General features: G+C 54.0%; 2 protein-coding genes and 1 long non-coding RNA gene across 4 annotated transcripts; 1 reads left to right on the top strand and 2 right to left on the bottom strand.

The window, feature by feature from the left end:
- Nucleotides 1-101: 101 nt before the first annotated feature.
- On the bottom strand, nucleotides 102-4,018 carry LOC135423247 (uncharacterized). Its single transcript, XR_010434754.1, has 2 exons — nucleotides 2,762-4,018; nucleotides 102-1,513 (listed from the first exon to the last, which is right to left on the bottom strand). It is a non-coding gene; the product is annotated as an uncharacterized LOC135423247 (long non-coding RNA).
- A 3,657-nt stretch (nucleotides 4,019-7,675) lies between these two features.
- On the top strand, nucleotides 7,676-9,659 carry RASD1 (ras related dexamethasone induced 1). 2 transcript variants are annotated; one of them, XM_064673291.1, is made up of 2 exons: nucleotides 7,676-8,073; nucleotides 8,390-8,816. In XM_064673291.1, the coding sequence occupies exons 1-2, from the start codon at nucleotides 7,788-7,790 to the stop codon at nucleotides 8,674-8,676; spliced, it is 573 nt and encodes a 190-aa protein (XP_064529361.1). In that variant the 5' UTR covers nucleotides 7,676-7,787; the 3' UTR covers nucleotides 8,677-8,816. The 2 variants fall into 2 exon arrangements, with proteins under 2 accessions (XP_064529361.1, XP_064529360.1); XM_064673290.1 differs by having other exon boundaries at nucleotides 7,679-8,073; nucleotides 8,319-9,659.
- A 1,379-nt stretch (nucleotides 9,660-11,038) lies between these two features.
- MED9 (mediator complex subunit 9) lies at nucleotides 11,039-15,627 on the bottom strand. Its single transcript, XM_064673296.1, has 2 exons — nucleotides 15,452-15,627; nucleotides 11,039-11,840 (listed from the first exon to the last, which is right to left on the bottom strand). The coding sequence occupies exons 1-2, from the start codon at nucleotides 15,586-15,588 to the stop codon at nucleotides 11,624-11,626; spliced, it is 354 nt and encodes a 117-aa protein (XP_064529366.1). The 5' UTR covers nucleotides 15,589-15,627; the 3' UTR covers nucleotides 11,039-11,623.
- Nucleotides 15,628-26,757: the final 11,130 nt, after the last annotated feature.

Raw genomic sequence — 26,757 nt, 5'->3', positions numbered from 1 at the left:
TTTCCTCTGGACAGGCTCACGGACGCCTTGTTTGTGTTTCATCATTTTAGGGCCATTACACATAGATTTATTTTTTTATTGCCACCTCAACAACCTTCCTCTTAAAGATTTGGGCATAGTATTTTATTTTTAGATAAGTTTCCACATCCCCTTCACAGTTAATGTTTATAGACAGAGGCTAAACCAGCCCAGTACCCATAGCAACCAGTGAGGAGAGGATACATTGCATTATTCAGACAATTTATGTCAGAGTTGCCAGTCCTGGCTCAAAGTCTCTGATGTCAATAAACTTGGATTTGTTGATAAGTGTAATCAGTATTTACCAGAGAGACACGTGCTGGGTCGGGAAGAATTATCCTTCATGAGAAGACAGCGAGGGCCGTATTTGTGGTGTCTCATTCCCCGTCTGGGGACCTTGTGCGCCCTTTCCTGTCCCCACTCCAAGGCCAAGGGGGGACCCCAGTTGTACCATTCCCCTCCCCAGCCAGCATCAGCCTCTTAAAATGTGTGTCTGTCACCATAAATCCCAGTGATGGAGCTGCTTCCCATCCTGTGCCCACAGCATCCCAAAAGCACAGGGGTTTGGTGCTGCACCGGGACCAGCTTCACGGACTCCTTTCCCATTGATCTGCCATTTCCAACCCTTCCCACTTCCCAGCTGTTCTGTGTTGGCTTTGCATTGCACAAGTGTTTTTCTGGGGTTATGCCAGATGCATCCCTGCTTTTAGTAGCTCTTCCTGCAGCAGCCAGCACGGATTAATGTGTCGCTGCCTTTGTAGAACTGGTTCTGGCTGCCATAAAGCTGGAGTCTGATATTTTAGAGGCATCTGCTCTCTTCCCTAAAGCAATCTGAGGAGCTGGAAGGTGATGTTCTAGCCCATATCATGGGGCCCAAGCCCACCTTTCTCCCTTGGGCAGGGAATGGCCCTGGCCAGGACCAGTCCTGGGTGGTGCCGTGCTGGTCCCCAGGGCTGCAAGGAGGGAAACACAGACCATCGTTTATGCTGGTTATAGGGAAAAAATTGTGATTCCAATTACCTAATATTTCTAAGAATTTGAGATTCCAGAGGGAGGGGATGAAACCTTCAGGCTGAGCATGAAGCATTGGTATTGTCACAACTGTTTCCCCACTTCCCAGCTGCAGCTGGGGCATATTCTGCATTGATGCAGGGATGGACCTTGGGGCCTCCAGGTCAGATATGAGTCCTGCTGCTTCCAAAGGAGAGACCTGCACTGTGGGACCCCCAGGACCAGCCGGTTGCAGCCTCAGCTCTCTGCTGGCACATGCAGGTGCATCCCTCCAGCTCTTGCAGAAGCATCGAGGACCAAATGAGGTCTCTGGAAAGGGGGTCATGGAGCTATTTTCATAACTTCATGCCTTCAAAATACAGTGTGGGGCTTGCTGGGCCCACTGGAGGTTGGCAGGCGGGTTGTTTGCAGCCTTGGGAATTGCTTCACATGAGGTTGTGTGCTGACGCCACAGATAACGCTTCCATTGAAGTTTGGGATATTTCTGCAGAGCAAACACCAGAAAAGGAGAAACTAGTTAAATCACAACTACCTGGCAGGGACAGCTGCATCACCAAGGTCATTGCTCTTCACTGCCTCAGGTCACTCTGTGTCACTGCACAGCCCCCACAGCAGCTGTGCCCACCCTCGTGGAGGTTTCCTCCCCAGGGTCACTTGTGTGGCTCCTCCACACACATCTCCCTTCCACGAAACAATTTTTTGGGGATGAGGAGATCACCTGTACAAACCCAAACATCCCAGCAATGAAGGGCCGGCTCCAAACTCACAGGATGCTTCATCCAGGAACACTTTGGGAGATGGAGCCTGCATCCTGTGGTCCTTTCCCTGATGGTGGTGACATCCAGGACCAAGGACACGTTCCCAAAGGCCCCTCCCTCTGTTGTGACCGCCCATAACCCTGTGTTTGCTTTTGCCCAGTGAAGCTGTGCTGCCTTGCCCCGGGGGAGGGACAGCCAGGGGCCCTTACGTGGCAAACAACCACAGGAATAAACACGTGGCGCAATCGGGGCGGCACGTGTGGCAGGATGGGGAGTTTGCCATCCCCACAGGGCTACTGCTTGCTCAGGCTGCACTTTTGCCATTTGGGAAGATGGAAGGGAAGGAAATGGGGGTCTCAGGGCTCTGGTGGTGGCTCTCACACCCATCCCAGTGCTGAGGCTCAACCTCGGCTTTTGTGCCCACAGTTGGGATTTGATGTAAAAGCAAAGATGAGCTTGGTGTACAGGTGGTACAGGAACAGTTTGGGCACTTAATCCCTTAATCCAGAGAAGATGGACAGGGGACACAATGGGACTTACATTTACAGGGGAATATTCAGCCTCTTCTATCCCCGCTCATAGGGAAAACAATATAGGCTTTAAATGGTCACAAAGAAATGCAATGGGAAGAACAGCCTGGTGGGAAACTATTCCCAAGTGGGAATCTGTTTCTGAGTGGGAAACATCCAGAGCTGGAGCCCAAACAAATGTGTGGGGCAGAACCAGGATCCCGGGGCAGAGCCGCATAGGCAGTGCTGGCAGGCTTCTGCTCAGGGATCTGGGATACAGCCAGTTCCCAACTCATGGGTGCCCAGGAGATGCTTTGAAATTCCCCACAGCACCAGGAGAGCAGCAGCACCCCATTCCCACTGTCCCCCTGCCCATGGCATCACCCTGCCAGGGACAGTGTGGAGAAGACACCATCCAGCCCATCCCAGCCCACCTCCACCCTCACCCCGGGGGCTGTTACGCACGGAGCTCCCGCCATGAGCCAGAGGACAAGTTACCAGGCTGTTTTCCTTAATCTTCACGCTCAACAGCGGCCCTGGGACAGCCCGGTGAGCTGGACACACTGTGCTGCATCCTCCTTGGATCCTATTTCAAAGGAAAAAATGGTAGGAATGTGCTGCTTTTTCCATGTTGCGTTGTCTTCGGAGAGGAGCTGTTTACGGAGCGAGGCTCCTTTCCCAATCAGGGTCGCAGGAGGTTGCAGGGCTGCCAGAGCCCCGGGAAGATGTCGAGGCCAGGCTCTGCCTGCGGTTCTGTGCTGCTGCACCAGGGCTGGGAGCCTCGAGGGTCCTCTATTTGGGCACCAGCTCAACCCTCGCCCAGCCCAATCCCCCCAACACCTCCACCCCTGTGCCCGCAGCCCCTCTGGACCCACAGATGGAGCAGCAGGAGCAGACGTGGGACCTGGACAGAAAACACCTCCAGGCTCCAAGCCCTCCCCACCACTACCCATCCCTCTGCCAGTTCCAGCCCAGTGATGCCTGCCTGGCTCCCTGCCTCCTCTTGGGCTTTGGTTTTTGTCCTACAACCCTGGCAGCCATCACTATTTCCATGGGAACCTTCCTGAAATCCAGCAATGTGTCCGCTGGGGTCACTGAGCCTCCCTCTCCCCTGTGCCTTATATTCCAAGCCCAGTTTCTGCCCATCTCCAGTTACAGGTGACATTTCTCTCTAATCCCAGGGAAGCTGCTGCTCTTTGGAAAGGAGCAGAAAGTGCCAGAGTTTGGGAACACATCCAGGACACGCAGACACCTTTGTCCATGCAGGATGCTGGCAGGATGCTGCTGCATCCAAGTGAACTGTGGGCAAGGGGATGGCATGGAGGATGGAAACTGGGAGCAGGGGATTTCCAGGGTGCTCCTGGCTCGGAGCTGCATCGTGCTGGACACAGGGATGGCGTCTCTGAGGGAGCTCTTGCCACCCCTTGTCTGAATGACTCAAGGAGCTGGGGATTTGAGACACGTCTCAGGCTTTTCAAATTCTCTGTTAATCAAATCCCAAAAGCTAAAAGTAATCAAGAGACATGAAAAGTGTTGCTAAAGAAGCAGGGAGTGGGGGAAGGAAACAAATAAAGCCACCCCCCTGGTCCCCAGTGACAGAGCAGCCCACTTCTGCATCATATCTCATCTGGGAAAAATTATATGTTGGGAATTACGTGCTTCTTCTGAAAAGCCTTAAAGGAGATTTAATAAAATGAGACAAGCTAATAATATAGGGAATTAATAGCAACCCTGGATGCTGCATCTTGATTTAATCAGATGCTTTTCCCCAGGGGGACAGGCAAAAGCTATGGCTAAAGCCTCCCTTCCCTTCCCTACCCAGCTGCTCCCCTCTTTCGCTGGCTATCCACTCCTTCTCCTATCCCAGGAGAACAGCAAGGGTAGGATTTGGGGTCCCACAAGACCCCGCTGTCCACCAGCAGCTGCTGGGAAACACAGCCCACGCTGGTTCTTTGGGAGCAGGATAAGGAGACAGATGCCAGCCTGCTGCACACCCACCAGGGAGAGGGTCCCTGTCTGAAGAACAGGTCCCCGTGCTGGGGAAGAAAAGCAGGAATTGGGGAGCTGGGCTGGGGAGTGGACTTGGTTCCATGTGTGTACTTTCTCAGGAGCCAGGGAATGCCGCACGCTGCTGCGTCAGGAATGAGCCCTTGCTGGGACATGAAGCACCTTAACGGTGATGATAAGGAACTCATGTGGGATTTGCTCCTCTCCGTGGCCCCAGAGAGTTGCAGGGTCCACGTGAGCTGGGTGGGAATGGCACAAACAGCCCTTCCAGTCTTGGCTGTTTCACTGCTTGGACCCGCAGGACCCGTCCATGAACTGAGGCCAGCCCGGCCCCGGGGGGACAATCCTTCCTGGCTCTGCAGCACACTCGGAAACCAAACTCATGTTCCGATGTAATTGTCCTTTTCCGAGTATCCTCCACTCGCCTGTCCCTGTGCTGGGCACCCTGGTGCTGCTCCTGCCTCCTGGAACATTTTGCTTCCTATATTTTAGCCGTGGCTGGTGCTGTGAGCTCTGTTTTGCTTCTGCACAGTTCGTCCAAGCCAGGCCCTGGGGACCCACATGTTCTGTCGCTGGGATGTTTGTGTGACTTTCGTGGAATTTCCCTTCCTCAGCCACTTGCTCTCGGACACAGGGTGTTTGGCAGGTGGCTGGTAAATCCATGAGGATGCAAATAGGGAAGGAAATAGCAAGAAAACAGGGATTGATCAATGCTGTAGGGTGATTCCTTTAAAGGTGTCGCTGGGGTTCATACAGAGCATCCTGTCTGCGGCCCTGGCTGTACCACACTGCTCCCTGAAAGAGCCTGTGTACTCCCAAACCAAACAGAGAGCAAAACATCCCACAAATGGCAGGGGAAAACTCTGGCAGCCGTGAGGGAAATGCTCTTTTACCTGCCTCTTCTTAAGGCTTGGACTATTTGCAGTCAGGCCAGAAATAGGTGGTGATTTTTAAGAGAGTCATAACCGTGGGAAGGCTTTGCCTTGCAGCAAAGTGGATCCTTTATCATCAATCACTGGAAGAAAATGTGCTCTGCTCCTACCAGGAGATGAGTTTCTAGATGAGCCTGGGAGGACTCAGCCTAATGCCATATAATGCTCCTCTGCTTGGGCTCTGCGTGATTCCGTGAGGAGCTGGATTCTGGGATGGCACAGGCAGTGCCCACGTCCTCTTCCCTGGGAATTCCTGCTGCTATCACCTCTCCTCCACCCATTCAGGGTCCCTGACACCCTGTCCTTGCTCTCAGGGGGTCCCTGACTCCAGTCCCACCCCACCGAGCCCACAGGATCCCAGGGCACATCTGCCTTGTGGTGTGCTCTGCCCAAAGAGCTGCTTAGAAGGAATAAATGGATTTTTTTTCCTGTTAGCCGAGGAGCAGGCTTTGAGCAGGCTATTTTTACCTGTTCCTGACACTATTAATAGTTGTATGGTCAACAGTAAACGCTGATCAAGAGATTCGATTTGTCTGTCCCCCAGAGGTTGGCGCTTCCTATTCCCCCCGTTGTTTTCCATCAACCGCTTCAATTAAATGATCTTTTTGTTATTTGGGGGTGATACATTTGGGCTTTGTATTCAGCTATTAAACTACGTTGCTGTCTCACACACAGATTACTAAACATGGGAGACTGTCCCACTTTCTCTCCTCCAAGTGCCCTTGTGCCTCCAGGCAGGATGTTTCCCTGCAGGCAGGGATGAGGCTGAAAAGGGATGTTTAAGCTGCTGCTCTCTTCCAACCCACAGACCAGCACAATTCCTACATAAGTCTTTGAGCAGTGTTTAAATTAATATCCAAGTGTGACACCACACTCGGGGGGGAAGGGGAGGGAGGTGGAAAGTTCAGCACCAGCCACATCCCAAGTGGAGCACCACTCTGCACCAGTTTGTGTGTTCTAGCTGTCACTGAGGTCCCTTTCAGTGCTGTAGGTGAGAATTCTGCTACCACAAACCTTATTAAAGCATCACCTTTTGCTAAGTTTTGGGGTTTCTTCTAATAGATCATGGAGTCACATAATAGTCTGGATTGGAAGGGATCTGAAAGCTCATCTTGTTCCACCCCCCTGCAATGGGCAGGGACACCTTCCACTAGACCAGGTTGCTCCAAGACTCATCCAACCTGGCCTTAAACACTGGGCTTTGACGCTGCCACAGCTCCTCTGAGCAACCTGTGCCAGGGCCTCACTACCCTTCCAGAGAATTTCTTCCCAGTATCCCACCTACCCTGTCAGTGCGAAGCCATTCCCCCTTTTCCTGTCACTCCACGTCCCAAAGACCCTCTCCAGCTCTCTCGGAGCCTCTTTAGGCACTGGAAGGGGCTCTAAGGTCTCCCTGGAGCCTTCTCCCCTCCGGGCTGACCATTCCCAGCTCTCCCAGTACGGGAACATTCCCATTCCCATTCCCCCCGTACCTGCCCTGCACGCGCCGCCGGCCGGGCTCTCTCCTTCCCCCTAGCGGGGGGACCCGGCGCTGCAGCGGCACCGCTCGGCGCCCCGGCACCGGGATCGGGATCGGGATTAAGGGAAAGTGGCCGTGCCAAGAACCTCCGCCAAGGGGGCACCGCGCAGCCCCCCGCCCGCGCTGCAGCGCCCGGACCGAGACTTCCCTCTGCTCCCGGTCCCGCGCACCGGAGCTCGCACCGAACGGGGGGTCTTTTCTCCGGTCTCACGGGCGCTCGCACCGGGCAAGTGTAAACCGGAGCAAAACCACTGCGGGAAATAGGGTGGGACCTCCTGCACCCCCTGTCCCGGGTCCGTGCGTCTCGCGGTCACTCCACTCCCGGAGCCCCGGGAGCCCCGAGCCGACTGCGGGGCGCCGGGAGCCCGCACCGGGCTGCGAACGGGACGGATACAAAGCACCGGGGGCCCGCCTGAGATGCAAAGACGTTGGTTTGCAAACGGGACCGGGAGCCCAGACCGGGCTGCACAACACCAGGAGTGCAAACGGGGCTGCCAAACACCGGGAGCGCGAACCGGGATGCGAACGGGGCCGGGCTGAGCAGCGCCGGGAGTCCCAGCCGGGCTCCGAGTGGGACCGGGCTGTGAAGCACCAAGAGTGCGAGTGGGGCTGCCAAGCACCGGGAGTGCGAACGGGACCGGGCTGCCAAGCACCGGGAGCCCCGAGCGGGACGCGAATGGGGCCGGGCTGTGCAGCACCGAGAGTCCCAACGGGACTGCGAACGGGACCAGGCAGCCAAGCCCCAGGGGTGCGAACGGGACCGGTGTGCGCAGCCCCGGAGCGCGGCCGGGCAGCGGCGGGGGGCGGCGGGCGCGGGCCGGGCGCGGAGCCGGGCGCTGACTCAGCTGCCGCCGCCCCGGGCCGTGACGCGCCGAGGGGCGGGCGCTGCCTCCTCCATATAACGCGGCGGCGGCCGCGCAGAGCTCACACCGACCTTTCCTGCGAGGGGAGAGGGGCTGAGCAGCCAGGCAGGCAGCACCTTCCTCCTCCTCTTCCTCCTTCTCGGCGCAAGCTGCACTTTCCGCCGGCTTCAATGAAACTGGCAGCGATGATCAAGAAGATGTGTCCCAGCGAGGCCGAGCTGAGCATCCCCGCCAAGAACTGCTACCGCATGGTCATCCTGGGCTCCTCCAAGGTGGGCAAGACAGCCATCGTCTCGCGCTTCCTCACCGGCCGCTTCGAGGAGCAGTACACCCCCACCATCGAGGACTTCCACCGCAAGTTCTACAGCATCCGCGGCGAGGTCTACCAGCTCGACATCCTCGACACGTCAGGCAACCACCCCTTCCCAGCCATGCGCCGCCTCTCCATCCTCACAGGTACTTGTCAGGGGGTCCCTCTGCCTGATTCCAGGTGTTCTCGCCTAGTTTCAGGAGGTTTTTCTAGTCCTGGGAAAAGGGAGATGGGATTTTGTGTGTTCAGTGGATGGGCAGCTCTTCTTGATGGATGGGAGGACCCACATGCTGCCCTGTCCTTCCTTCCCAGAGTCTCTATATGGCTTAGGCAGTGGGTCTCTGTGTGTCCCCATCCCTGCAACCATCTCACGTTCCCTCTTTGTCCCCAGGAGACGTGTTCATCCTCGTGTTCAGCCTGGACAACCGTGACTCCTTCGAGGAGGTTCAGCGCCTGAAGCAGCAAATCCTGGAGACCAAGTCGTGCCTGAAGAACAAAACCAAGGAGAACATAGAGGTGCCCCTGGTCATCTGCGGCAACAAAGGCGACCGGGACTTTTACCGGGAGGTGCAACCCCGGGAGATCGAGCAGCTGGTGGGCGGGGACCCCAAAAAATGCGCCTACTTCGAGATCTCAGCCAAAAGGAACAGCAGCCTGGACCAGATGTTCCAGGCGCTCTTCGCCATGGCCAAGCTGCCCAGCGAGATGAGCCCCGACCTGCACCGCAAGGTCTCGGTCCAGTACTGTGACATCCTGCATAAGAAGGCTCTGAAAGGCAAAAAGCTGCTGAAAGAGGGGGGCCGGGGCGGCACGGAGGAGGCGTACGGCATCGTGGCCCCCTTCGCCCGGCGACCCAGCGTCCACAGCGACCTCATGTACATCCGGGAGAAAGCCATCGGTGGCGGGCACAGCAAGGAGAAGGATCGTTGTGTGATCAGCTAGGAACCTCTGCTCCCGACAGGAAGGAAGGAAGGAAAGAAGGAAAGGAGAGGGGAAAGATGCTCATTTCCGAATTGACTTTGGGCAGGCAGGAGGGTGGGCAGGCGCCCACCCGGGCAGAGAGGAGGTTGCCTCTCCCCCAGCCTCCCTCCTCCCGCTTTCATCACCTCTCTCCCCCGAGGGTGCATTTTGGGAGCGAGGGATGCAAAGGGGGAGGCTTTGGAGGGCAGGAGGGGGTTGTCACTGGGAACAGCCTCCTCCTCTGGGCAGAGAGACAGGGAAAAGGTGAACTGCTGTTGGCCAGGTGGGAGGATGCATGTGGAGGGCGCAGACCTTGATGTTTCTTTCCCTCCCAAACCACCCAGTCTCAGGCACTGCACTCAGAAGGGAGGGCAGGGCCTGCCAGCACTTGCCTGGGGCTTTGGGGTTGGGTTTTGTTGTTTTTTTTTCAACTTGAGAAGCTGTGCACGGACTCTGGCTCTGTGTTTGTGTGTTCGTCTGTGTCTGCAAACCACATGCAGAAGACACTCCTAAGGTGTTGCAAAGACATTGCAGAGTTACAGCCCCAATGGACCAAAAAACTGACTCTTGTTTACATTTGTCTTGTTTGATTTGCAAGATTTGGGGAGGGTGGGGGGAGCGGGAAGGGTTTTTCAAAATAAAATAGGCACTTTATGTAGGTATTGTATGTAACTGACATGAACAAAAAAAAAAAATCTTCAAGTGTTTCTACCGTGGGTGAAACTTGATGTTTTATTTTTTCTACAAATTAATAAAATCTTTTTAAAAACGACATTTGTGGGTTTTGCCTTTGCTTCCTCACCCTGTCCCATAGCAAAACATGTCAAACAAAAGACCTGAGGTACCAAAACCGGCCTCTCACTCAATCCCTTTATTGCCCCATTTTCTCCAGACTCCCAGTGCAAAGGTTCCCGCCTCTGCAAGCCGCCGGTTTCTTGCCACACGGGGTAACGAGGGGCCATGCAGGGAGTTACTCACTCCAACGGGTCACTGAGCCAGGACTCTTTCCTCACTTCACCAGTGACGATCCTGCCAGCCCCACGACATGCCGGGCACTGGCATGTCATTCCCAGCAGTCACCCAGCAAACTGACATCACCTCGTTACAAAGAGCTGATTGTGCTTCGTGCTCTTTCCCGATTAACTAACCACATTTAATGATGTCAACACAGAGTGATTCATTGGCACCCCGGCTGGGATATTGTTTTTATTTTGCAATATGAGTAAAGGAAGTACTTTGCTCAAAAGGTCACCTCTGAATCTGATGGTTTTTAATCTCTTCCCAATAACAAGTCGCAGTAATCATTGCTAGAAGTGAAAGGGAAAGGGGAAGAGCTCTTCCCGGCTCCAGTTTCTGTTCCAGTTCATTTTTAGCCCCTGTTCCCCCCTCACACAGCAGCACAAATCTGTGTTTAATACATATTAATGGCAGGAAAATCATACTGAAGTCATAAAACTAAGGTGGGGGAGTGAGACTGCAAAGCAAACCGCCTCAGTTTCGCTTGAAACTTGGATTCAGGTTGACAGAGTTAACTTGTTCCTGTGCCGAGTGCCAGACAGTTCTTTGGCAACAGGTTGTTTCTTCCAGCTCTGTGAATGCCTGATTTCACAGGAACAGCGACTGGCAGAAGAATGGAAAACATCGTCCAAGCATGATACACAGGAATTTATTGAGCTGGGACAGGCTATTGGTTGGTGGAAAGGCAATTTCAGCAATAAATAACATGTACATTGTGCTTTGTTTATCGTGGTGTTCTGCTTTACTCAGAGTTTACACATTGGCACCTTCCCAAGGAAAGTACTAGTACAGTATTCCAGTGGGGACAGAGTAAATCTGAACTACAGGTGGGGTGCAACAATCCCAGCTCCCAACGACCAGAACTATCTGTTCAAGCTGATCAAATGCTTGTGGCTGTGGGAAGCCCCTGGAGCACTTTGTGTGTGGAACAGACCTGTCCTGTGAGGCCTGACTTTAGTATGGAATAACCAAAAGCTCTTATCATTTATGTCCTTTGTTTTGACTCTTGTCCTTCCTCTGTTTTCACAGGAAAAGACATTGGAGCTGGGCCCAGGCTACACACGCCCTCTGTGCTGCCAACATCCTGCCCCTGCTCAGCCCACATCCACCCAGTGAACACACAAGAGGGGCAGCTTGGAATTCATAAATCTTTATTTGACTCATCTCAAACACAACCATCAATTGTTTAGAAAGAGAGATACAGAAGTAATTGAAAGTAATCACTCCTCTTTCAACAAACAGAAAATGGAAAGTGTTCCAGAGTCACTTTCCAGGAGCAGGGCCAAGCAGCTCACGCTTCCTTCTTATGTTCCCTTTTGATGTTTGGCCATTTTTAAGTAAAAAACAGTGCAGAAAATGCCTCCATTCTCTTCTTGAAATTAACCAGCAGGTACTTTGACCCTTAGTGAGGAGAAAACATAATGTCTCCTTCTGGTTTGAACATAAAAAAGAAGAACCCCACCCCGAGAGAAAACAGGAGATGGATACATAAATGCACAGTCCTGCAGCAGATCAAAGGGAACGAGCCGCTGCAATCACCCCAGGTGAGGCACTCGGTGTTCTGTTCAGTGTCACTCACCTGTGGTTCAATGGCCCACACAGGCACAATTCCACAGCAACGTAACCAGAAAACCACAAGGAAAGAAAAGTAAACTCCTGCCACCCTGTTCAGCCTGGAGAGGAGGTATCTCAGACCCCAGGACTGGAGCTGTGCCCATCCTACTCCTTGGGGATTTCGAACATGCAAAGGCTCTTGTACTTCTGTAGCAGCTCGTTTTTGGTCCGGACCTGCTCCCGCAGGTTCTGCAGCTGCTGCTGCTGCTGCTCTGGGCTCACACCAATGCCAGGCATGGAGCTGATCAGCTTCCTCATCTCCTGGAACTTGTTCTTGAGCTCATTCAGTACCTGGTGAACATCCTGGCTGTCCTTGTCCATGCTGCACAGGAGAGAAAATCAAGACATTGTTGAATTCTCCTACTGGAAACACTAATTTCCCACACAACCAGGGTTTAAACTGGATTTCACTGGGAAACTTGCTCTTGGTATCTAGCTACACACACCTGATCCACCTATCCCAATAAAATGGACACAGATATACAGACTGGGTAACTTAGGGGCAAACTGTTTTCCTGCTAATTTCCAGCACACAATCCAGTCACCTCAGGATGCATCAGCCGGGTTAGGGGCTGGTCTGCAGATTTCAAACACTACCCTGGGGCAGGCTAAATTCTCCCTCTGAACTCCAGTACCTCTCTTTGGGGAAGGTAAGACTGTATGTGTGTTCTGTGTAGGCACCTGGAAAAACGATCTCAGCCTCACCCGTGACCTGTTGCGGCTGTAATACAAAAAAAAATCAATGCAGTCAAACAGCTTGACAGCAGAAAATAGAAACTGTTCCCCAAAGCATCAGAGAGTGTCCGAAGGCAGAGAAAATTGTACTTTGGAGCTTTAAAAGGACTCTCTGGGGATGTATAACTAATAAAAGAGAAGCGGTGGGGGTTTTTTGGGTTGTGTTTTTTATTTTTTTTAAGAGCAGCAGAATTGGTTCTGCAGCCAGCTCTGTGCTTTTCAAGGCTCAGTGTTGTCTGAGGCAGTGTCTGCCCTTGAACCCTCATTAGTATCTGACTCAGCTTTGTTAGCACCAGCGAGAAGCTTTACCAATTCCAGGCAAAAGCCAGTCTCTGCTTCCAGGGCGCCTGTTAATAGGGAGAGTGGGATTCTAATGGTCTTTGAAAAACTGGGAGCCTGTTCAATAGACAGACCTAAAAATAAATCTGTTTGGCATGACCAGAGCAGAGAGGTACTCGATTATAACTTTGGGGAATCGTGACATGGCTGAAAGCAAAACTTTTAACCAGATGGCCGCTGCTTGTTTCAAAGGCCTATTGGAACAAAATATTCATTATTCCCTTCTAAATAAAACTGCAGCTGGTACTATAATGTCTCCCCATTATACAGGCACTCATGGTCAGGTCAGCAGTGGAAAAATACAGGCACACACACAACCAACCCCATGGCACATCTGGAGAAGGATGGGGTGACACTGCCTTTAATCCACCAGAGCTGCAGTCTGGCTTTGACAGAGATGTCCGCCCTGCTTCAGGGCTCCCCAGGTCTCATTCCCTTCCCCACGCAGAGAGAACTGACAGCTGTCTGTTGGCTGGTAGATCCAAGGGGATAAATATTTCAGGCTTGGTGGCTTTTTCTCCTCATGGGTGGTTTTTCTGTTGGATCAAGCTACTGAAGCAACTCCCTGTTTGGGGACATGGGAGCAAGGTGGGAGCAAGGAGGTGTGGGAAGAGACTGAGCTGCCTACACTAATATAGGATCCAATGCAACATCCAATGACAGCCTGTGCTGACTGACTGGGCATAAGACCTGCCTTAGGGCACAAGTGTTCTTCACTACACCAGCACAACCCACCACCGGTGGAGCCACGCACTGGGACCTCAGCAGTGATGCCGTTGGACTGTACAAGGCTGAAAATACCAGCAAGCCCTGTTTAGGAAAACTTTCTCCGGGCCCAACCAACAGGAAAGAGCACGTCCTTGAACGTAAGCAAATTTACGCGACACATCCTCGCTCCCGAGCACAGAGTCACCTTGGAGATGTGTCTTCACGGCTGAGTCAGTGTCAGAACAGCAGGGCTGGGCTCTGCGACTCGCGGCAGTGTTAGAGGACAATACGTTTGCCATCTGTCAGGGACATGAGGCAAAACATCCCACCACTTGCCTCTGTGGTCCTGCCCATCTGCAGCACCAGTTCAGAACCTACGTCTGCCCGAGCCGCCCGGGAAGTGCCGCGTGCGAGGCCGGGCGAGGAAACTGGGTAACGGGAGTGGGTGGCTTGGTGGGATAGGGCACAAGATATCCCTGGGACTGTGATCTATGAGTCACTATGACCTGCTCGGTGACATATCAGAATCTGGGAGGCCTCAGCCCACGGCTACTGCCCGCTTTGCTGAGGTACAAACACCTGGCAGCGGATTTAGCCTCACTTCTGGCACAGATCAGGGAGAATCAAGGTCAGGGGCAACTTGATTGCCCACCCCAAGCAAAACGGGAAAACTGAGGGAAATCAGAGGGTTTGTGTTTTTGTGCCTGTTCTGGATCAGTGTGTCAGGGGTGTCAGTCTTTCCTTCCTTCTTTCCTTCCCATGGCTCAGGCTGCAGAGCCATTAAGGATGAACCTCTCTCACCTTTCAGATATGCTTGATTCAAGTGAAACATCAGCAGGACACAAACCAGCCTCGGCTCCCCAGTATGTGCACAGGGAAAGGGCAGCCAGGCCCACAGCCAGAAACAAGGGAACTCATACTACCCACGCCCACTGCCTCACCCTGCAGTGTGCCCAGGTGAGGGCAAGGAGCTGGCCTGGATGGATTTCCATGACAGAGCCATTCCCTTCCTGGGAACTCAGGCAAGCATCTCTGGAGGAGTTATCCTGGGCCAGAAACACGTCAGTTCTCAATACCCTTGTACCTGAACGGTGCTTATCTTGAGCTGGGAAGAGAACAACATAACCTGTCTTGCTGCAGAAGGCATCCTCCTTTTTACAACTCCCCAGAAATGGGCTGCATTCCTGACGCACTGCCTGTACTTTCTGAGGCTGTTATCAGCCAAACGGTTCAGTTCTCTGGAGCAATGACCCCGTGGTCATACAACGCTCCTGCCCCGGGGTGTTGGTGGTGGGGCAGTACCTGGGCCATGGGAGCACCTGAACTGCCCAGGTGACCCTGACACCACCCAGGTACTGGCACAGCTATGAGCGGAAATGCACTTGGGGCTGTGCCAGCTCCTTCAGATACTCTTCCCAGGAAATCCAGATGGAAGAAAAAGGGCAACCAACCTCTGGGAGGTTGGAAAGCATCACTAGAGGAGTGACCATGCTGCCCTGCTCCCCATCCAGGGAATCATGAGGATGTTGGAGAACATAATTAAAAGGAGGATCTCGCTGTCCTGCTCCTTATCCAAGGCACTGCAAAGATGCTGAGGGCTGGAGAATATCATTTGAGGGGGATCCCATTGCCCAACTCCCTGTCCGGGGCACTGTGAGGATGCTGAGAGCGGAAAAACATCATTAAAAGGGGTCTCTTGCTGCCTCGCTCCCCATCCAGGGCAGCCTGAGGATGCTAGAGGTGGGAAAGCATCATTTGAAGGGGAATCCCTTAACCCTGCTCCTCATCCAGAGCATCCTGGGTATATTGGGGCTTGGATAGCATCATTGCAGGGGGGACCCCATTGCCCTGCTCCCTGTTCAGAGCATCCCTGAGGATACTAAGGATGAAAAGCATCATTAAAGAGGAAACCCCATAACCCTGTTCCCTGCCCGGTGCATCCCTAAGGATGCTGTGGCTGGGAGAGCATCACTGATGGGGGCAGGCCCTTAGCCCTGCTCCCCCCAGTCCCCCCGAGGGCTGTGGTGTCAGCAGCACCGTCGGAGGGGGGTGGCCGGGGCAGGGCTGCGGTGCCAGCACGCGGTGCCCGGCGGGGCGGGGGCCGGTCCCGGCGGCGCGGGGGGGGGTCCCGGTGGCCGTGCCCGCCGTTACCATTTGATGATGTCGTGGACGAGGGGCAGGAAGGAGAACTCCTCCTGCGCGGGCGGCAGCGGCGGCGGCTTCTGCTCGGCGGGGGGCTCGGGCGGCGGCGGCTCCTCAGCGGTGCGGGTAGGACCCCCCGACGCCATGGCGGCCCCGCCGGGCCGACCGGCAGTGACGGAGCGGGGCGGGCCGGGCGCGGCTCCGCCCTCAAGGCCCTGACGGCCCTCACGGACCGCGGCTGAGCAGGGCCCGGGGGTGGGCATGGGGGTCGTGGCTGTGCGCCCCGCTCCAGTGGTTCCCCCCTCTGCACCCCACAGTGATTGCCCCCTGCACCTCATAGTGATCCCCTCTGCACCCCACAGTGATTGCCCTCTGCACCTCAAAGTGATCCCCTCTGCACCCCACAGTGATTGTCCTCTGCACCTCATAGTGATCCCCTCTGCACCCCACAGTGATCCACCGTGCGTCCCCCAAGGATCTACCCTGCACCCCACAGTGATCCCCCCTGCACCCCACAATGATCCACCATGCAGCCCCCAAGGATCTACCCTGCACCCCACTGTGATCCCCCTGCACCCCAAGTGATCCCCCCTGCACCCCACAGTGATCCCCTGCACCCTAAGTGATTGCCCCTGCACCCCAAGAGATCCACTGAGCGGCCCCCAAGCGATCCCCGCTGCACCCCACTGTGATCTCCCCTGCATCCCAAGTGATCCCCCCTGCGCCCCAAGTGGTCCCCCCTGCACCCCACAGTGATCCACCATGCGGCCGCCAAGGATCTCCCCCACACCCCCCCCAGCAATTCCCGCCTGTGCCCCCCCAAGTGATCACCCCTTGCGACCTCCAAGGATCTCCTCCATACAGCCACAGTTATTCCCTCTTGTGCTCCCCCACCCATGGCAGGGTGTTGGAACGAGATGGACTTTAAGGTCCCTTCCAACCCAAACCATTCTGTGATTCTATGAAGAAGTGGGGCTCTGGCAAGACTGATGTGTGGGTGGAAGAGGGAGGTCGGGATGCTGAGTGGTCAAGGCTGGCAGAGGGAGGGTGATGCCCCTCTGCACCAAACAGCCTGAGTTTGCTGCAGTTTAAGCTGCTGCCACTGTTTAAACCCCTGTATCTACATAAAGCATGGCAGCACTGATAATACCAGCCCCAGTCGTGAGCTTTTATTCCTGGTTTGGTTTAGAGAAAACGCATAATTTAATTTTTCATTTGAAATAGGCCCCCCTGCTCAACAGTTATAGGCTGAGGAGGCCTGGCAAGGCAGTTTTATCTTTTAAACCAATTTCTTTTGAAAAGCAAACAGAGGCTATTTATACATCTAATGAGAATGCTAGTAACCATTTAAACACGGAGTGTTGACTGTTTGCTCTAAATATAGCAGATGCAATCTCTCACTTTGTTCCTGCTGTCAGGAATAGATCCTGTTTTGGGAGCGGATGCTGGAATGTGTGAAGGAGCCTGGGGGAGCCCAGGTTCCGCTGAGAAGATCCCTGTGGGAAGGCTGGTGGTATTTATGGCCCTTGACTGAGCCAAGCAGGAGGCACAGGATGCTGTGTCCTTCGCATGGGGCTGAGCCGAGAGGTTCATTTCTGTCTCTTTTTAAGGGCTGTTTCTAAAGCAAGATTTGATTCAGGCTCCGTGGGGGACAGTTCCCTCGGCGCTGTGCTGGTTTTAATTTTCCCCTTGGCTTTCTGGAGGAGGGCAGCAATAATTGCTGGGCTGCTGGATGCCTGCCTCTGATGGGTGAGTCAGGCAGTCTTTGGAGCAGGTGACAACATGCAGATACCATTCAGCCGTACCTAAAGCACTGTCAGTCAGTATTTCTTTGTGCCATTCCTTTCTCATTTTGGGTCTTGTGTTCCCACAGCAGCTGGAACACACAGCTTTATCTAGCTGGCATTTCTCCCTGTCCCTGCCTCTCGCCTTCCCTTTCTTGTGGGAACAGCTCCTCCAGCTCCCCTCGGTGACCCGCCTCGGTCCTTTGGGGCTTGTGGTGTCTCATGGCAAGTCCAGGAGAGAGCAAAAGTGTTTTGCAGGTGTGTTTTGGTTTGACAGACTCCTCCATCGCTGGAGCTGCTGGTTAATTGATCAGGTGAGACTGTTGTCACCATTTGAGTGTCAACCCTTACAAGGGGACAGTAGAACTGTGGTCTGTATGGTGATGGTGTCCATATCCCCAGTGACAGCTTTGGAAAAGGTGAGACCCAGCTGGCAGGGAAGAGAAGAATTTTGGTGGTCTGATTGTGCAGTGTTGACCTCAGGTGAGCAGCAGTGTTGCTGTGCCTAAATTTTCACCTGTCCTTGTGGAGCTCCAAGCTATGAGACCCTTGTCCCTCAGGGGTGATTTCAATGACCTGGGTTATGTCCTTGTAATGCAATTCCTGATAGATATCACCACCAATATGGTCTTCCACACCCCTTTGCAGTCCTGTCAGGATCTCCACAGGAGGGTTGTGTCTGCCTATCCCCTGTTCTCAGGAGGAGCTGGTGGTGGGCTGCAGTTCTCCCTAATTTTCGTTCTGGGTTTTTTCACCCGCTGTCAGTTCCTCAGCATAAGGATTTGAATGAGCAACCTGTGAAAACTCCCTGTGAGTCTGCTAAAGCACGAACAAAGGTGCTTAGTGGTGAATGAAAAGAATAATTTCCCCCTGGATTTGGTAATAAACCTGAAGTGCAAATGATCGACCTGTTCCTCGATTTAATTGTGGCTCTCTGTACAATTCACTTTCTGGACAGGCAGTTTCTGAAATGTGCGAATGTTTCCAAACCATCTGATCTCCTGTGTACACTCATTGCTTGCCCAGACATTTCATTAACCCATTATCCTAAAAACCAGCTGATCAAATAATCCGTATCCAGAGCCTCTTTTGTTTTTTCCCGTTTCTTTATGATACCAATGTTAATCTGTGGTTTTTTTTTTTTAATTTCTGTACAGATTGTACCTCTTGTTTGCTTCCAGAGGGAACTTTTGAGGGATTTACCACCAGGTGATTCTGGGCCTTTCACTATTTCCTTACAATGACTTGATGTTTTTATATTGATGGTCTGGCATTTCACTGGGCTCCGCTTCTCGATGCCGGACCATCTGGAGCTTGTTGTGCTGTTGCCACCAGCTCTGTTATCATTTTTTACTATGTGGCTATCACCAGTTGAACTTTATCTCTTCCTCCTGCTCCTGCCCTGCATCATCAGCCTGAATTTTCTATTTAAGTCTTGCTAAGCTGCTGTGGTGGGATAAGTCTGTATTGCTCAGCTGAGGAGGTGGCGTCTGCGTTGTGACCACCTGGGATGGGGTGATAGGGAAGAGAAGTTACAGCTGCAGCCCTTGGCTGCAGTCAAGGCACAGAAGCATTGGACTTTTGTTAGGCTGTGGCTGTGATCCTGCAGGAATCTTCTCAGGTTCCTGGCCAAGTTCCCCTAATTTTGACAAGTTGGGAATTCAGTCTTGGGCTCTACCTTGTCTTTGCTCCTGGTGTCATTCAGGGACCATTTCATGGCCCTAGTGTCCCAGGATTCTCAGGGAGGTGCTAATGAGAATGGGGGGCCATAAGCCAAGTTTCATCCTTTGACACCCTGTTTTAGCCAGAGAGATTTAGACCCTGGAGGTCTGGCTGCCCCAGACACGCAGCCTTGCACCACCATGTCCTCCCAGAGCTGCTGGTGCCCCTGGTGCCAGCAGGGTTTAAGATTCAGTTGGTGTGAACAAGCAGCACCAAGCACATCTACAGCACCCCAGTGCCTCCTGGAGCTCATCAGGCTTTGGCAAAGCCACTGGCTACTGGGGAAACTGGACTGCCATCGGAGGAGGGCACCCAGGAGGTGCCATCCTCGAGGAGAGCCTGGCATACAGGACAGAGCCTGGGGCAAGAGGTGTCACATGAGGCTTGGCCAGGCTCTTTGTAGCACCAGGTTGAGTGTCACTGCAGGGCATTGGCCTGGCCAGTAAGGGCAGTGCTTCAGTGCTCTGAGCCTCGGGAGGTGAGTGTTCAGTGGTCTCATGATGGTCAGTGACCCCATCCCACAGCTTAGCAAACACAGAGGTTGTCCCAGGCTGTGCCACCCCGGGGGAGGCACCCCAGCCATGGCGTGGGCGAAGGGAGCACCAAGGGCTTCTTGCGCAAGGTCAGCTACGCAGAATCCTGGATCCAGGAAAACACGCAGATGGATCAGCCACAGCCTGGCCCACCTCCAGGTGCAGGTGGCTCTGGAGCTCACTGTCTCCTTTGGGCAGCGCTGTGCCCATGGAACATCCCAGGGTGGTGGGTCCTGGGAGCCACCAGTCCCTGCAGGGTCCCACCAGATCGTCCCACAGTCAGGTTTGAACACTCCAAGCTGTTTTCCACCCAGTGCAAAGGGGCAAAAGTCACCTCGCAGGAGCAAGACAGGAACTTGGAGTGTGAATTTGGGGGGTCCCTGAGGAAACCTAAGCCTGCAGAGGGAAGTGCCCTTGTTACTACTGGGCAAAAGCAGCCCTGGATCCCTGCTGGCTCTGTCTGCGATGTGGTGAGTCAGCAACGTCCCTGCCATTATTTACAAATAATGAGCGAGGCACCGAACACGTGCAGCCAAACACATGAGGCAGCAGGAGTTTCACTCTCAGTATGCAGTTGTGGCCTTGAAGCAATGCTGCAAGTGCCTGCACCAGCGCCCGGGGCTCAGCCCAGGCAAGGATTTCTCTCCTGACTTTCTGAATGCACAGACAGCCTGTTGGGAAGGTGGTGGGGTGGGACAGCACATATGTGTGCATGCCTGTGCACATTCATCCCTGCATCTGTGTGCATTCCTGCATGAGTGTGCATCCCTGAGAGCATCCTTGTGTGTGTGTGCATCCCTGTGTTTGTGCATCCCTGGGTGCATCCCTGAGCTCGTGCACCCCTGTGCTCATATGTCCATGGGTTCCAAGGCAGCACTGCCCCACACATGGACACAGTGTGGGTGTCACAGAGGACAGACTTGTCAAGATAAATTTACCTGGATGCACGTAGCAAATACTAATGGAGTTGCAGTAAGGACATTAATGAAATCCCAGGCCCTTTCCTGGAGTTGTTCTTATTCTGACCCTAAAGTGGGTCAGGCTTTGTTTGTGTGTTTATCAGAGTCCCTTCAAGTGCGGCAGGAAAAGGCATTACCTGATGTTGGAGCACTTCAAAATGTTTCTCTCGGGTTAGTTAACACAGGGGGAGAGGAAAACAGCTTTGTTTGGACTTTGTTTTGGCATTACTGAAAAAGACTCAGGTTAAGATTTTAGGCTGTCCTTCACTTGAATTGCAAACACCATTTCTCTGTAATTGACCTAATTACTGAAAAGAGACAAATTATACATGGGCTTTGCAAAATCAGTCAGGTGTCCTTGAAGAATAGTTTTACATGCAGAGCAGTGGGTTTCTGGGACAGTGCTGGAGCCGTGGAAGACACATCTCTCCTGCAAATCTGGGAGATGGACAAGTCTCCATCCAGCTCCAGTGAGAAGCCATTTAATCCTTCTCCTGACCTGGGCATGGTGCATCTCTGCAGGGCCATGGAGAGAGCAGTGTTTTGGTGAGCCTTCCTCCTCCCGACCTGGGCTCCCTGGGCCCTGGGCACCCCCAGGATGCTGCCATCCCTCCACCTGGAGCAGCCTGTCCCTCTCCTCAGCCACCCCAGCAGCTCCCACTGTTTTTTAGGGGTGGCATCCATGGGTGGCTTGTCATGGTCACGTGTCCCTGGCGCCAAGGATCCCTGTTTGCCCAGGGCTTAATGTTTAGCTGCTAATAAACAAAGCATATCGGAGAAGTTTTGATGGCCAGGTAGCTAAACTTTCCCGGGAATTTTGCTGGCTCTTGCAGCACAAACAAGGCCAGGATGTGGTGACATTCTTGCCTCAGATAAAGTTTTCATTGGAAAAATGCCTAAGGTTTCCTAGAGCAGGCTTCCCGAATTGCTCCAGCTCCACTCCCTTGCTTCTGGGCACTCCTTGGGCTAACGATCTCATGCTCAGCCATGTCCCATCCTGCCTAAAAGCTTTCTCCCCATCCTGGCTCCACACTGATTTATCCAAGGAGGAGTTGTTTATTGGGATGGGACTGGTTTGGGGTTTTGGCCCCGAGCAGCTGCAGAGGAATCAAAATAAGGTTTTCAAACAATGTCAAGGGGGAAAAGCAAAATCCTCCTCGTTGTTCTGACTTGACAAATGAGTGAGCTTGTCCTTCCTGCCTTTACCCCACAGGCATTTCTAAGCCAGAAGCCTGACGTTTTCCCCCAAATGAATATACCCTAAAGCCCAGCTCAGCAGCCACTGCCCAGCTCAGTGACCATCGGGTGCCCATGGCTTGATCCAGCCTGGAGCCATCTTTTGCCCATTTCTACCTTGCAGATAAGCTGAGCCTATCCTGGCTTCTACCACGAGGGCATCTGGCAGAGAGGGAGGCTGGAGAATCAATCACACAAAGCAATTCAGTTCCTGAGACCATACTCTAACCCCATCATGGCTCAGCCCATTCACCACTGATCCAAATGCAAACAAATATCATTAGAGAGGGACATTTGGCTTTCAGGTAAACACTCACCTCTCCTTGCCTTCACTCCCCTTCAAAACTGACCCTCCTGGCACTGCAGGAAGCTCTTGGGATCCTCCCGCTACCGTGCATGGCAAAGGCAGCTCCTGGCAATGCTGGGCACTGTGTATCTCCCACCAAGGGATTACACTGGGATCTGGCTGCCAGCCGGCCCGTTCCGGCATCTCCCAGCAAGTGCAGAGATAATTGCCATAAGTCTAATTGTTCCTGCTGGATAACGAGTATTTTGCATCATCCCCAGCTGCTGAGAGCATCATCCCAGTTGCTATTTTAGGGGCAGAAAGCAGCTCCTCTGAGCCAGGAAAGGCTGAACCAGGCTGGATCTGGGCACCCCAGGCGCTGAGCCCCCACTGACCACAGTGCCGGTTTGTGAGTGTGCTTTGGGACAAGGTGTGGGACAGGGACTGTTCCCAAGAGGCAGACTGGATATGAAGACAGGAAAACATGGGATTTTCAGTGTGCTGATGAAACAGGCAAATTCCCAGGGAGTCATGTCTCCAAATGGGCTTCTTCCATCTGGACACAACATTATCCCTGTGGATGCAGAGGGCTGGAAACGTGTGTGCACATGCATGGATGTTCATGGACATGGATGCACACAAGAATACACGCATGCTGGCATGCACATCCACATGAACACGTGTGTGTGTGCACACAGAGCTATGAGAACACTGGAAATCTGTGGGCCTGTTTCCCTGCTGACCTGCTGAGCTCCTGCTCCAGCTTTGCCCCACTGAGGGGGCTTTGAACCTTTCTTTTGCAGAGGCACTGCTGTCTACGTGCTCCAGAGGATGGGGGATCTCCGAGGTCCTTTTTTATTCCTTTTGCTAAGTTTTTTGTTTAAAACTCGCTAACAGGCTCATAAACTGGGCACAGGGGGCAGATGAGCAGACAGAACCCCCCTCCCCTCGGAACCCAAGGAATCGCTGTTACCCTGCACAGTCACTCCTTGGCGCTGTGAGCTGTGTGTGTTCTCAAACACACCACGCCGCTCTCAGTCCGATAGAGCCCCTCGTTTGGGGCAATGCCATTGCAGACAGCAGGGTTTGTCACAGCCTCCCCATGCTGTTCCATCAGGCAGACCTGCTCCATGCTGCTGAGACACGCAGCCAGGACCGCAGTGCACGTCACTCTCTCCCGCTGCGGGACGGGGTGGATGGAGGAGCCATGCGGCAGGAACCCCCAAGTGGGCATTGATTTCTCCTCCACCAACAAGTGCTCTGCAAGACCTGGGGATCCACCACCTCTGGCCAAGGCTGCTTGGATGCACGAGGCTCACTTGGCAGTGGGGACAGCATTTGAGCAAGCAGGGAGTGCAGTGCTTTGCTCCCTGCACCTCATCTGGCACCTGGAATAGCTGCTGGGAACTGCTTGGTGCTGCAGGATTAATTGAGTAGCCAGCTGTGGCATTCCCACTCTGCTCATGCTCACAAACATGTGGGTTTGGGGCAGCACTAGCAGAGGCTGTGCATCCCATCCCATCCCACCCCAGCCCACAGCTCCCAGCCCAGCCCTGGGCTCTCCACCTCACTTACTTTTTCCTTATTCTTCACAAACCCACCGTAGCTGTCAAGTGCAACCTCTGTTCCCAGAGCAGCACCCCTGGAATTAACCCTCCTGCCTTGGTAGCTGGAAGGGGTTTGAGGACATCCATGTGGCACAAAGATGTCAGACAAAAGCGTTTGGCTGCCAGGTTATCGTTTGTGCCCCTCCTGTTGTGCACAAGCCCCTGGAAACAGGATTGTGAAGGATGCTGCTGAGTTTGCCTTGGAAAGGGTGATTTGGGGCTTGAGATAAGAGTCCTATGAGATGGCTGTGAAAGGAGAGAGAGGAAGAAATGCGTCAGGGCAAGAGAGGGGAGAGATAAGTGACGCATCTGGGCTCAGAGCACAAAGCCAACAGCCTTCCTGGCGCCATGGGGCTGCAGGGTGGCTGGATCTGGGCTGTGACAGCCTTGGATGGAGCCTGCCCTGTGGCAAAGCCTGCCTGCTGGCCAGGCTTGGCAGCCCTCTGCCAAAACTGCAGAGGGCAGGGAGGAGGCAGCCCCAGTCAGAAACCTGCTCCAACTCCCAAGGGCTGTGCAGGAAAGGAGTGATGGGGATGTTCCCCCCAACCTTATGCTCCTGCACCCCACTCTCTGCCCCACTCCCTGCCAGGGCTACCATCACAAGGCACAGCGTTTGGTATGTGCCAGGGCATGGGCCACACCAGAGGGGGAAGATGCTAATGTTTCACCTTTGGGAACATCCTGCCTGTCATATTAGCTCAAGTTTTCGGACTGGGGTAGGTTTTGTGCTGAAACAGCCTCTGCTGCTGCCCAGAAGGGGGATTTGGTTGGCCATGACCACCCAAAGCACCATCCTCGGGAGCCAGCTGGGCCCTTGTGGCTGATTTTGCATGTTGTCTCCTAATTGCAGTTCTTCATGTTCTCTCGAAGCAAAAGGAGTAATTATCTGGAGGACAGGAAACGTGGGGATCCGGGAGCAGTCGGGAGCTGGTGGAGAGGGGGCGGCTCCTGCTTTTGCAGGATCCCTTCTCCCCCCCTCCAAACCAGCTGCTGGCATTTCTCCTGCCACCATCACCGTCCTCCTCCCTTGGTGCCACATCCGTTTGGGCATCCTGGGAGGAAAATCAGGCACTGGCAGCAATTCCTTGTCCTCATCCCAGCACCGCCGCACCCCTGCGAGCACACAAACACGCTTCTCTTCCAGTTCCCTATTTACAGCCACTGTATATACAGTATAATCCACCCACAGGGTAGCCACGCTGTACTTGGCTGGGAAGGACAGAACATCCTTGTGATTCAAAAGGTCAAAATGAATGTCAGTACGCTGTCAGCAAGAATGCCAAAGCTGCCTTGGGGACACAGGGTGCTCAGAGGGACCCGGCTCTCGGGTGTGCTGCTCCCTGCACAACCCTGTTTTCGGGGTGCCCGAAAACACTCTGCTTGCTGTAGGGTCAAGCAGGGCAACTCTCCCTAAGAGTAATTCCATGGTGTGCAAACAGCTTTTCTTGCTCAGTCTGGAGGTCCCTGTATCCCCTCTCCACTCCTGGATAGCGAGAGGGTGAGCAGGTTGTGACGCCCCTCCACAATATTCTTCCAGCCTCCTCCAGTTTCTGGCTCTGAAGCCCAGCTCTGCCTCCTCCCCAGGGCTCCAGTGTAGAATTTTCCTCCCAGGGCTCAGCTATGGATGCTGGTCCAGGTCCATGGGCAAAATGCAGATGTTTGCTGGTGGTAAGCCCGGGGCAACCACCCCTCCTCCTCTTCCCAGATGGAGAGAAACTGCTGTCATGTCAAGCTGGGCTGGAGGAAGCTCGGCTTGGGCGGATGGCTGGCATTGATTTCCAAGTGACAGAGGCACTCGCGTGTCCCTTGAGCTCCCAGCCCTGTGCCTAACGATTTTCTCTGCTAATAATCTCCACTGAGCAGGCAGCAGCACATGCAGGCACGGGGCACGGGGACCAGGGGGATCATTCAGAGCCTGACATGGCAGTGGCAGGTCCATGCCGCTGTTCCTGACATATGGACCCTTTCCATTCCTCCCCAACTCATCCCAGCAGGAGGGCTGCCCATGGAGCCCTCAGTGCCAGCAGCACCAGCCCCTCTAACAATGGCCCCATCTAACAAGAACAAAGAATTCTTGGGGCTTGGGGGATTTGGAGGTATCCCTTCATGATGGCAGGGCAGATCCCAGGAGCGGATTTGGAGGTTTCCCTTCATGATGGCAGGGCAGATCCCAGTGATTTGCAGCGGGGCTTTGGAGGTTTTGGGGCTGTGCTGGGCATGGGGGTTCCATGGTGTGGTCCTCCTGGAGACAGCATTCCCACACACAGAGATATAGAAAGGTTTGGGTTGGAACGGACTTTAGAGGTCATTCCGTTCCATCCCCCTGCCATGGGCAGGGACACCTTCCACTAGTCCAGGTTGCTCCAAACCCTGTCCAACCTGGCCTTGAACACTGCCAGGGATGGGGCAGCCACAGCTTCCCTGGGCAACCTGTGCCAGGGCCTCTCCACCCTCACAGCCAAGAATTTCTTCCCAATATTCAATCTAACCCTGCCCTCTGTTAGTGAGAAGCTATTCCTCCCTTGTCCTGTCACTCCATGTCCTTGTCCTGAGTCCCTCTCCAGCTGTCTTGGAGCCCCTTTAGGCGTTGTCAGAGATCTAAGGTGTCCCTGGAACCTTCTCCAGGCTGAACTACCCCACCTCTCCCAGCCTGTCTCCAGAGCAGAGGTGCTTCAGCCCTGGAAGCTTCTTTGTGGCCTCCTCTGAACCTGCTCCAACAAACCCACATTGTTCTTCCCTTCCCTCTCACCATGCAGTGCAGGGAGCAGGAATGAAAACATGAACTTGGGTGCAAGATTCTCCAAACTCAGGCTTTTGGGGAGGGCCCCAGCTGTCCCCAGCCTGGCACTGCCAGCAAGGGGCTGTGTGTCCAGGAGGAGCAGGGGGATGCATCCATTCCCATGTGAGCCGAGGTTGGAGCAGGCGGATGGAGCTGGCAGTGCTGCCCAGCCTGGCAGGGCTCTCGCAGCCCCGACCTTTCTGGCTTTGAAAACAGGATGGGAACAAGACGCACTTTTGTTTTCAGTCCGGGAGCTGGAACGGGACCTTCAGGCTGTTCCTGGGATGTTATGGCATCCCGGCTGTGGTGGGGGTGGGTACCAGGCTCTGACACCCTGGGCAGTCTCTCTGCACCCTTGTACTCTTCCCATTCTGTCCTTCGTCGGCAGATCCCAAAGCTCCCCATGTCC

This window comes from Pseudopipra pipra, chromosome 16 (genome assembly GCF_036250125.1).
Source record: "Pseudopipra pipra isolate bDixPip1 chromosome 16, bDixPip1.hap1, whole genome shotgun sequence".
Classification (NCBI taxonomy): domain Eukaryota; kingdom Metazoa; phylum Chordata; class Aves; order Passeriformes; family Pipridae; genus Pseudopipra; species Pseudopipra pipra.
The sequence above is the reverse complement of the archived record's forward strand: the minus strand, read 5'-3'. Positions and strand labels throughout refer to the sequence as shown.